This window comes from Chiloscyllium plagiosum, unplaced genomic scaffold (assembly GCF_037043375.1).
Source record: "Chiloscyllium plagiosum isolate Xiang-an unplaced genomic scaffold, Cpla_swu_hap1 HiC_scaffold_27, whole genome shotgun sequence".
NCBI lineage: Eukaryota > Metazoa > Chordata > Chondrichthyes > Orectolobiformes > Hemiscylliidae > Chiloscyllium > Chiloscyllium plagiosum.
In genome coordinates this window covers 8,420,948-8,432,652 of record NW_028270165.1, presented here as the reverse complement: position 1 = coordinate 8,432,652, position 11,705 = coordinate 8,420,948, and the positions used below count along the sequence as shown (strand labels likewise).

The 11,705-nt window shown below is 46.8% G+C and overlaps 1 protein-coding gene across 1 annotated transcript in view; it reads left to right on the top strand.

Annotated features, from left to right (window-relative positions):
• Nucleotides 1-4,633: 4,633 nt before the first annotated feature.
• The window catches only part of LOC148143011 (uncharacterized), a 127,190-nt gene continuing 120,118 nt past the window's right edge, over nt 4,634-11,705 (top strand). The window contains exon 1 of the mRNA XM_087975772.1: nt 4,634-6,221. Coding sequence (XP_087831898.1) covers nt 5,219-6,221 — 1,003 coding nt within the window. The 5' untranslated portion in view covers nt 4,634-5,218. The remainder of the gene's footprint in view (nt 6,222-11,705) is intronic.

Below are 11,705 nucleotides of genomic sequence, written 5' to 3'. Positions count from 1 at the left end.
TTGCCCAGGTTAGGGTGGGTTGGCCCTGCTAAATTACCCATAGTGCTCAGGGTTTTGCAGGTGTGGGAGAATTGTTAGAAGCGATTTGATTCTACCTTCTCATGACTGTCTGTGTGAACTTTGGTATGTTTTCCCTCTTCTGTCTGCGCGGGTTACCTCTGGGTGCTCCGGTTTCCTCCCACAGTCCATGGATCTGCAGTTTCGGATGGATCGGCTGTGCTAAAGTGTCCAGGAATGTGCAGGTTAGAGTGGGTTAGCCATGGGGAACTGCAGGGCTGTAGGGTAAGTGGATGAGTCTGGGTGGGATGCTGTGTGGAAGGTCGGTGTGAATTTGATAGGTGAAATGGCCTGCAGGGATTATATAAGTCTTCCGCTTTAGCCATATGTGGATTGAGAAATGACTGCTGTGGGAGGAGTAGGTTCCAGTTGATGGGACACTGCCCCAGTCCTGGGGAAGGTGGGAATTGTGCTGTCCCTCTCCCCACCCACTGCCCCCAACCATTCTCTCTCATCCCGCAACTCTCTGCCCCCATTTTCTCTCTCTCCCCCTCATTCTATTCCTCCACCCTTTGACCCCCAAGTCTTTCCTTTCCGCCCCCACCACCCTCTGTTCCCCCCAGTCTCTCAATGGCCCCACACTCTGTCACCCTGTCCATTCTGTATCTCTTCCAACTCCCACTAAACTTTCTCATGCCTCGAGCTCTCTTTGATCGCTGTATCAAGCTCTTCTCAGAAGAGAGAGAGAAAATGGTTGGTGATGACACTGCCTGGGAGATGGGGGTGCACGAGAAATGGCTGATCTTTCAAAGAGAATAGCTAAAATAATATATTCAGAAATAGCATTAAAGTTTGAACGCATGTTCAATTTTATATTAAGACAAAGCTGCAGCCATCTTTCTCAAACTTGCTTTGAACTATGTGCAGTTGAGGACAGGCTGTTCGGGGTGAATGAGGCTTTTGCCTAAAATGTCAATTTTCCTGCTCCTCGGATGTTGCCTGACCTGCTGTGCTTTTCCAGCACCACATTCTTGACTCTAATCTCCAGCATCTGCAGTACTCACTTTCTCCTGTTAGGGGTGAATGGCCGATTCCTCGTCTTGAAAAATTGGTTCTGTTAGAAGGTGTAGAGGTGTATTCTACCTTCAAGAGAATTGAAAAGCGAGCAGAACCACCTGACAGAGCACCAAACGTTGTGAACAAGGTAACAATTTAACATTTAGTCAAACAGCTCAGTAGCTGGGTTGCCTGGAGACAAAAACATACTCAATTTTGGCCAATCGATTTAAATCTTGCCCCAAAATACTGATTTCCAATCAAATTTGAATTTAGTATTTTGATAATATTGTTAGCACTGCTGCCTCACACCACCAGGGTCAATTCCAGCCTTGGGTGACTGTGTGGAGTTTGCACATTCTCCCCGTGTCTGCGTGGGTTTGCTCTGGGTGCTCCAGTTTCCTCCCACAGTCCAAAGATGTGCAGGTCAGGTGAAGTGGCTATGCTATATTGCCCGTAGTGTTAGGTGCATTCGTCAGAGGGAAATGGGTCTGGGTGAGTTACTCTTCGGAGGCTCGGTGTGGACTGGTTGGGCCGAAGGGCCTGGTTCCGCACTTTAGGGAATTTAATCTAATCTAATATTAACACCAATGAAACGATTTGATGCTTTGGAGTCCAAAATAAAAAAAAAACGTTGAACAGTTACAGGAGAACTGTCAAAAGACCAAAAGGCTGCTAGTGAGAACTCTGAGAGGTACCTGTCCAGAGAAGGAGTCTGCACAGAGAAAAAACATCGACACCGACCTGGAGAGCAAATCTACAGAGGAAGGTACAAAGAGAAGATTTAACAGCTGGCTGGTCTTGAAGTTTGAATCTTTCGGTCAATCTTAATCAGGGGTTTTTATTGGACTGGTATCATACAGGGGAAGGTAGAAGATAGGTTAGAGAAAGGAGTTGTAAATTGTTGTTAATTAATTATTCTCCATTAGACGTTAATAAATAAAGTTGTTAATTTTAACTTTAAATACTGACCTTTGGGAATAGTTTCTTGCTTCTTGAATTTTCACAGATTACCACATGGGTTAAACCTTCTCTATGTTGCTGGTTTAAATTAGGTGGGGGAGGTTGCACCCAGTGTTGTAAAATTTGGGGGCTTTCGTCCGAGATTTGAACTAGTTTAGACAGATTTGAATAGATTTGGCGGTACGAAAAATCCCAGCAGATTTAAACACTTGCAAGTTAGTGTCCTAGATCATTAAATAAAACTTTAAATAGTGACTTTTAGAAACAGTTCCTTACCTCTTGAATTTTCACATTATCACATGGGGTAAATCTTTTTTGGGTTTAAATTAGTGGGGGGTGCAGTCCGTGTCATAACAGTTCTGACTATATAGAAATAGAGTAGTGGAACATGGAAACAAACTGTTTGTTCCGTGCCAGTCGGATATCCTAAATTAACCTTGGCCCATTTGCCAGCTCTTGGCCCATATCCCTCCAAACCTTCCTGTTCATATACCCATCCAGATGCCTTTTGAATATTGTAATTGTACCAGCCTCCACCACTTCCTCTGGGAGCTCATTCAATCCACGCACCACCCGCTGCGTAAAATAGTTGCCCTTTAGGTCCCTTTTTATCCTTTCCCCTCCCACCCTAATATAAATCAATTGCTGCTTTTTCTGAACAGGCTCAGTAGTTAGCACTGCTGCCTTATAGCGCTAGGCACCCGGGTTTGATCCCAGTCTCGGGCAACTGTCTGAGTGGAGTTTGCACCTTCTCCCCATGTCTGCGTGGGATTCCTTTGGTGCTCCGGTTTCTCCCCACAATCCAAAGATGTGCAGGTTTGGAGAGGGCACTTGTGGGGAATTAACTTTCACACTTTTTTTCTACTCCTTCGGTCCCTTTTAAATCTTTCCCCTCTCACCTTCAATCTATGCCCTCCAGTTTGGGAATCCCCTACCCTGAGGAAAAGATGAGTCGTCAAATAAAATGCAAAAGGAATAAAATGTGGAGCCGCAGGATAAATATAAAATGTTGCTCCAGCCTTTCTTGTCTCCGAGTGTCATTTGGGCACAAAACCTGTCGGTAACACCAGCAACGTCACAGAGCATCTTGCGCATGCTCCTCGGTGACAACACACACTGCGCATGTTCGCCGGTGTCAGCAAAACCTGTGCGTGCTCCTGGCTGTCCGCGGAAACTGCGCGTGATCTTCTTTTGTTGGGCCAATAGGAAGCCCTGGAGGACCGGAAGGAGCGTGGTCCTCCTACTAATCAGAGACACCTTTATTGTGTGTGTCTCTCAATCTCAATTTATGGAGGGGACAGATTCTGGAAAAGTTGGGCCAGGTCTGTGTCTCAGTTGGCAAGCTCATGGAAAATGCAGTACCACGATGTGAAGTGATAGCATTCCCGGGGGGGGGGAGCAGAAAGGAGATGCATTGTTTAAATGGTGATATATTGGGATGTGGAGAAAGTGAGGACTGCAAATGTTGGAGATCAGAGTCAAAAAGTGTGGTGCTCGAAAAGCACAGCAGATGAGGCAGCATCCGAGGAGCAGGAGAATCAGCGTTACAGGCACGAGCCCTTCATCAGGAATGTGTATAAAGGGGCCTCAGCGTCCTTCCATACCAGTTAATGACAGTTGTCAGATAGATGCAGCAAGCAATGAGCAAAGCAGGTGTTATCTTAGCAAGAGGAATTGAGTTCAGAAGTGGGGATGTCTTCCTGCAGTTATGGGATCATTGAATATATTCAAGGCTGAGTTCATCTGATTTTGGAACAACAAAGAAGTGGATGTTTATGGGGGAAGGCAAGAAAATGGTTTTCACACCATTGCAGAACAGTTACCGAGTCAAACAGCACAGAAACAGTCCCTTCAGTCCAACTACTCCATGCTATGTTCTGAAACTAATCTAATCCCATCTGCCAGTGTTTGGCCTATATCCCTCTGTCACAAAGCTGGTCCTTTTTTCTAAAAGCTGGTCCTTCTTCTCAAGGATGCTGTGTCCTTGGTTTTTTTTCAGAGGGGTGGTAAAAAGACCCAAGCTCCGAAGCAACTGGTTTAGTACAGAGATGAAAAACGGTATTGGGAGGCATTTTTGGTAATGTGTGAACAGATGAGACTTGAGGCCAAAGCTTTTATGTTTTAGAAGTGACCTGTACAATGAAAGGGGAGTGGTCAGTCCTGAAAGCTGAAGTCTTGTTTGGGTGAGTTAAGCAGTGGGCTGTGTGGAGAAAGGCTGCTAATACTGTCTCCTTCTGCCCTTCTAACTTCAACTGTAAGCCTCTGTTTCAGTTTTACTTTGTTTAAGGGGTTTGTTTTTTTGGTACTGTTGTGTTCAAGCATTGCGAAGAGTGTTAAGAGTTTCTCCACAGCTTGTACTGTACTTAATAAAGTTTGGTTGTTCACAGAAGTTGGCGTATTGCAGTGTAAGAAGCTCAAGCAAAAGAACTTAACAAAGGAACCTAAGGGATAAGTCTTTCATGCAGAAAGTGGCGTGTTTAAGGAAAGAGCTGTCAGAAGAAGTGGTGGGTGCTGGCACAATTATGACATTAAAAGGCATCTGGATGGGTATACGATTAGGAAGGGTTTAGATGATATGGGCCAGATGCTGGCAAATCAGCCGAGATTAGGTTAGGTTATCTAGTTGGCACGGATGAATTAGACCAAAGGGTCTGTTTCTGTGCTACATATCTTTATCACTCTGGCTTGCCACTAACATTTGCCACATCTATATGTACAGTTTCTCTCTGGTGTCAGTGTCAATGCCTTGATGTCTCATTCTTAACCGGACTGGCAGTGATGATTTTTGTAATCTTTTCTTACAGACTATCTGAAGACAGAAGTTTCAAAGTCAACAGATAAAGGGCTCAAGTCCAAAATGTTGATTTTCCTGCTTATCTGATGCTGCTTGCCATGCTGCGCTTTTCCAGCAACGCATTTTTGAATCTGACTCTCCAGCGTCTCCATTCCTCACTTTCACGTCAATGTCTGACAGTCACTCAATCCACCAGGACCGCAACAATTTTCAACTATGATTCTGTGAGAAGGAGCAAAGCTTTCTTTTTGCTTCCTGTTTGAGTACGGGGGGACTGGTTGAAAGACGCTACTGTTGCAGCGCACTGAGTGTGGAGCCTGAAATAACTCTACTGCCTGGAAAGAAGAATTCACGGCGGGTTTGTACACGTGTGTGTGTGTGTGTGTGTGTGCAGCTGAAGCTTCGGCTATGGAGAAACCTGAGGCAACACTCCCCGTTGAGAAACCATGGAAGTGTGGCAACTGCGGGAAGGGCTTCCATGTCCCATCTGTCCTGGCGGCTCATCAGTGCAATCACACCGGGAAGAGGCCGTTCTCCTGCCCCAAGCGGGTGAAGGGCTTTACTTGCTCCTGTGTCCTGCTGGCCCACCAGCATATACAGACTGGTGAGAGGACGTTTTACTGCTCCGTGTGCGGGAAAGGGTTCACTTGTGTGGACAACCTCCAGACCCACCAGCGAATCCATGCAGGAGAGAGGCTTTTCAGTTGCCACGAGTGCGGGAAAGCCTTTGGCAATTCCTCCGACCTGCTGAAGCACCGGCGAGTCCACACGGGGGAGAGGCCATTCAGCTGCCCAGAGTGCGGGAAGGCCTTCAGCGACTCCTCCAACCTGCTGAGGCACCGACGGGTCCACACAGGGGAGAGGCCCTTCAGCTGCCCAGAGTGCAGGAAGGCCTTCAGCAATTCCTCCAACCTGCTGGCCCATCAGCAGGTCCACACGGGGGAGAGGCCCTTCAGCTGCCCAGAGTGCGGGAAGGCCTTCAGTAAATCCTCCAACCTGCTGGCCCATCAGCGGGTCCACACGGGGGAGAGGCCCTTCAGCTGCCCAGAGTGCAGGAAGGCCTTCAGCAATTCCTCCGACCTACTGAGACACCGGAGAATCCACACGGGGGAGAGGCCTTTCGCCTGCTCTGAGTGTGGTAAGGCCTTCAGCAATTCCTCTGACCTGTTGTCCCACCGGCGGGTCCACACCAGGGAAAGGCCATTCAGCTGCCCCGAGTGTGGAAAGGGGTTCACCCGCTCCTCCAAACTGCTGGCCCATCAATGGGTCCACACCGGGGAGAGACCGTTTGCCTGCCCCGACTGCGGGCAGAGGTTCACATTGTCCTGCAACTTGCGGAGGCACCAGCGGGGGCACCAGTGCACCCAACAATCAGATTCCACCAGTGACGCTGCAGTGGGTCACCCCCAAGGCTGAACCTCTTGCCCATTCTGACAGTGGGTGCAGTGGGCTTTTTTTGTTTTGTGCTGGACTCACCATCCCCTCCCCGCCCCCACCCCCCCAAGCCCACCTACGTGGCTCAGGGGTGGTATGGTGACTCAGTGGTTAGTACCACTGCCTCACGATGCTGACCTGGGTTCAATTCCACCCTCGGGATGACAGTCTGTGTGTATCTTTCACGATGTCCCCCCCACATCTCTATGGGTTACTTCTGAGTGCTCCGGTTTCCTTCCCCTGGTCTAAAGGTGTACAGGTTAGGATGGATTGGCCCATCTAAATTGTCCCATAGTGTTCTGGGATGTGTAGGTGTGGTGCATTAGTCAGGGGTAAATGTAGAGGAATAGGAATAGGGGAATGGGTCTGGCTGGGTTACTCTGCGGAGGGCCAGTGTGGACTTGTTGGGCTAAAGGACCTGTTTCCATACTGTTGGGAATCTAATCTTTAAAAAAAAGAATTCCTCCAAGCGATACTGATAAAACATGCCGAGTTGGACAAAGTATCCCGTCAAGTTTGAGACAAACCCAGAGTTGAAGAAGTCGGAAGTCACACAACACCATGTTACAGTGCAATAAGTTTATTTGAAATCACAAACTTTAGGAGCATTGCTCTTTTATGAGTGCTGCTCCTTCATCACTTCATCTGGTGCCATGTGACTTCTGACCTTGTCCACCCCAATTCAATACCAGCACCTCCGCATCAGAGTTGATGAATGAGATTGGAGTTTATTCGGCCTGATTTAGTAAGATGTTCATTTGGAAACTCAAAACTGTCGGACCGACAAAGAGACATGAATCATAGAGTCCCACAGCAGGAGACAGGCCCTTCGGCCCAACATGGTCCATGCCAACCAAACTGTCCATCAACACTAAGCCCATTTCCTTGCACTTGGCCCATTTCCTTCCATACCTTTCCTATCCACTTATTTGTCCAAATGCCTTATAAATATTGTTAATGTACCCACCTCAACCACTTCCGCTGGCATTTCATTCCATATGTGTACCACCGTCTGCATAAAAAAAAAGTACCCCCTCACATTCCCTTTTATTCTTTTTCCTCTAACCTTAAACTGATGCCCTCTAGCTCTCACTTCCCCAACCCCGGGGTAAACGTCTGAGTGCATTCACCCTCTCCATGCCTCTCACGATCACTTCACTTCTCTAAGGGCCCCTGTCAGTCTCTAATGCTCTAAATAAAAATATCTTAGCTTGTCCAACCTCTCCCTTTTACACAGACCCTTGAGTCCTGGCAACATCCTTGTATAGGTCTTCAGCACGCTTCCAAGTTTAAAAACATATTTGTTATAGACACTGCCCTGTCTACCTATTTTGTTGGAAATATAGGACCTAATCCAAACTGGATAATCTGGCTGATGGGGCAGGAAACCACTTCCTTTCTTAAGAGAGAAGTCTCCTGGAGAGAACTGGCTGGCTGACTGATCTACTGACCCTCAGTGTCCCACTGCCCTCAGTTATCTGGAGGGGTGTCCACACATTTGCCTAAGGTGGTGCTTGAAACCTTTATCATCTTTGGGATGGATCCCCATTCATTCCGTGCTATGGAGTCATGCAGCCTGGAAACAGACACTTCAGACCAACCAGTCCATGATCCCTAACTAAACTAGTGCCACCCATCTGCTCCTGGCCTGTATCCAGTTTGTTAATAGTTTTGTTCATTTGTTCACCATGAGAGTTGGATAAATAAATTGCTGATTGTTGATTTTAAAGTGTTGGGGATTTATTTTTCTCACTAGAGCAGGTTACACCACTTTTCATGCTAATTTTATAGATTATTGGGCGACACTCTCCTCTGTTTGAGAAAGGTGGTGCTGTCAGCCTTCGCTTTATAAGAGTATTGACGTGATGTACTGCTGAATGCAATGGAGTCAACATGAATCCCAGCCTCTCACTGTGGTTGTGGGTGAATCGCTTTAATTTGGCTCTTAACTCAGAAACTGCACACAATTAACTGCTGAAACAATGATTTACACTTGATTGTATGCAGCAACCAAAAATAAAACTCAAGTAACCAAGTTCAACCTCACTCACAACTTGGCTATCACCCAATTGATGGCAGAATTTAACTGAGTTTCCACCAACAGTTTGTCTCTGGAAGTATCCAGGGATTCAGTGCAGCATTCTTCTTCCAAGTACTGCTGCTGCATCTTTCTGGAGTTGCATTCTGGTGGAGATTCCTCGCTTTCAAATCTGTGGTGTGATGCTTCTTTAGATTCTAACACCATCTCCCCACACTTCTGGAGATCTCCGGTCTGTAGCTTACCTTCTTATCCTCGAGGGTTAGTGGTTTGTTTGATACAGCCTTTCCTGCAAAAAACCCCTTTACGTCAGTGCCTTCCTTCCACAGACAAACTTAATTGTCCTTTTGTCATGAGGTTATTAAACGCTTAGCTCATCGGTCCCAGGAAACAACTTGTTGTTTTGCGTCCTTCTACCCAGGGATGACTAACTACCAGAAATTAGGCCATTCAGCCCATTGGGTCTGCTCCACTATTCAATCATGGCTGATATGTTTCTCAACCCAATTCTCCCCGTAACCCTTGATACGTAAGAATGATTGAATGGTGGAGCAGACTCAATGAGCTGAATGGCCTCATTTCTGCTTCTGAGGTCTTCTGATGTAGCAGTTTCTCAGTGGCCCTTTTGTTTCTTGGTCCAGAAAGAGTTACTGCTGACTCAGGGAGTTTGGAAAGTTCTGGAGTTTACAGGACCACACCACATTCCTCTCTGCCTCCTCCCGAGATACTGGCAATTCCCAAGATCCCTTGGTATCCCTGAAAACAATCGAGGTATCTGTAAATCTCTGCTGCTACTCAGGAACAGAAAGATTATGGGGACAGACTATGGAATTCTACTCCAGGATTCTCTCAAGGTAAACTTATAGGTTGAGTCAGTGGTTAGGAAGGCAAATGCAATGCAGGCATTTATTTTGATCAGACTTGAATATAAAAGCAGGGATGTACTTCTGAGGCTCCGGTCAGGCCACAATTAGAGTACTGTATGTAGATTTGGGCCCCATATCTCAGGAAGGATGTACTGGACCTGGAACATGTTCAGAGGAGGTTCACAAGAATGGTCCAGGAATGAAAAATTTAACATATGAAGAACATTAGAGGACTCTAGGTTTATACTTCATGGAGTTCAGAAGGATGAGAGGGGATCTAATTGAAACCTACAGAATAATAAACGGCGTGGATGTTGGGAAGGTGTTTCCATTTGTAGGACAGACTAGAACCTGAGTGCTCAGCTTTCGTGTCAAGGGAAGACCCTTTAGAACAGAGGGGAGAGAAACTTCTTCAACCAGAGTGTGGTGAATCTATGGAATTCACTGCCACAGAAGGCTGCGGAGGCCAAGTTAATGAGTATATTTAAGACTGAGATAGATAGGTTCTTGAGTATCAAGGGGGTTAAGGGTTACGGGGAGAATGGGGTTGAGAAACGTATCAGCCATGATTGAATGGCGAAGCAGACTCAATGGGCTGAATGGCCTAATTTCTGCTCCTATGGTCTTATGATATGCTGATGTGTGGAGGGGTGAGGAGGGGGGAAAAAGAGATGAAGAGAGAAAGACAGTTAAAGTGAACCTCGATAGTGATGAAGGAAATATAAGAATTGTATGATAAATGGCAGAACACATAGGAGCACTGGCATACAGAGGGATCTGGGCATATAGATCCGTGGAAGTGGTAATGCAGGTGGGCACGGTGGTCAAGAAGGCACACAGCACGGTTCCTTGAGTGTAAGAGTTACGTTACAGCTGTTTATTCTGACCACATTCGGAATATTGTGTGCAGTTCTGGTCACTGTGCTACTGGAAGGTTGTGGGTGCTCTGGCAGAGGGTACAGACAAGGTTCACCAGGACATTGCCTAGTCTGGAGGGCTCTCATTACGAGCAGAGGAGGCATAAACCTGGATTGTTTTCTTTGGAAAAACAGAGGCTGAGAGGAGACCTCGACAAAATGATGAGACACACAGATTGGCTGGACAGGGGTGGCAAGGTAGCTCAGTGGTTCGCACTGACGCCTCACAGTGCCAGGCACCTGCATTCGATTTTAGTCTCAGGCAACTATCTGTGTGGAGTTGGCACATTGTCCCTGCACCCCACCTCCCGTGTCTGTGTGGGCTTCCTCCGGGTGCTCCGGCTTCCTCCTACAATCCAAACGTGTATAGGTTAGGGTGGATTAGCGAAGCTAAATTACCCATAGTGTCCAGGGAGAGGCAGGTTAAGTTGGATTGTCTGTATGTAAATTGCCCCAATGTTCAGGGATGTGTAAGTTTGGTGCATTAGTCAGGAGTAAATGTAGATAATAGGGGTAAGGGAACGGGTCTCTATGTGTTAATCTTTGGAGGGCCGGTGTTGACTTGTTGGGCTGAATGGTCTGTTTCCACGCTGGAGGGATTCTGTGATAGTCAGAGGCGTTTTTTCCCTCCAGGGTGGAAAAGTCAACTAAAAGAGGGCACAGGTTCAAGGTGAAAGGGGGACTGTTTGGGGGAGAAGTGGTGGGGGTGGGGAATTTACACAGAGGGGTGGTGGGTTTCTGGAACGCACTGCCAGTGGAGGTAGTGGAAGCAGGCATCTTAACAATGTTTAAGGTGTATCTTGATAGACACATGAAGGGGAGGTGAACAGAGGAACAGAAACCACACATGGGCAATAAATAGCAGGTCTAAGTAAGGATTAAGAATTAGCACAGGCTTGAGGGGGTGTGTATGCCTAAACCAAGTGAGAAGAGCCTGTGACTGTGCTGTATTGATACAGCTTTCCCCCACTATTTGAAAGTAGAGTGTTCCTTTCATAAGCTGAAATGGGCCTAAAGCGAAGAAGCAATTACCATGAATTAATTTATATTATGCCTTTCTTTGTAAAAGCGACAATCCTCTTCCGATTTCTTTCGGTTTGTGAGAACAGGTATTAATGTAGGTCTTTTGTAAAAGTGAAGTAGTGTAAAGTGAACTTTCGAAAAGTGGGGGATACCCTTATGCTGATGGAGGGGAGATGGGAGAGCAATGAAGAGGGGTGGATGGAGGCTCATGTGGAGAATAAACACAGAGACCAATTGTGCCTGGCCATGTGCTGGAGACTCAATGGGACAGAGACAAATGTATCTATTTCAGGTATACCTGCAGTATGCTCCATCCAGGATAAAAAAAAATGTCCTTCATCTGCTTCAGCATACAGGGCAGATGAGCAGTTTCTCCACAATGTGGACCAGGAGGTGATGCGACTGAGTGAAGCCTTTCCTGTGCTGAATGCAGGTGATTGGCCGCTGCCCGGTATATAAATGCTGATGAATATCGGGCAGGCGGGGAAGGGAAACCGTTCCTACACTCCCTGCATTTTCATGATTTCTCCATGGTACAGGTGTCCTCGTATTTCTCCAGGTTCAACAATCAGTTGAAACTCGCTCACACTTACAGCATAGGTGTGGTGTTACTGGTG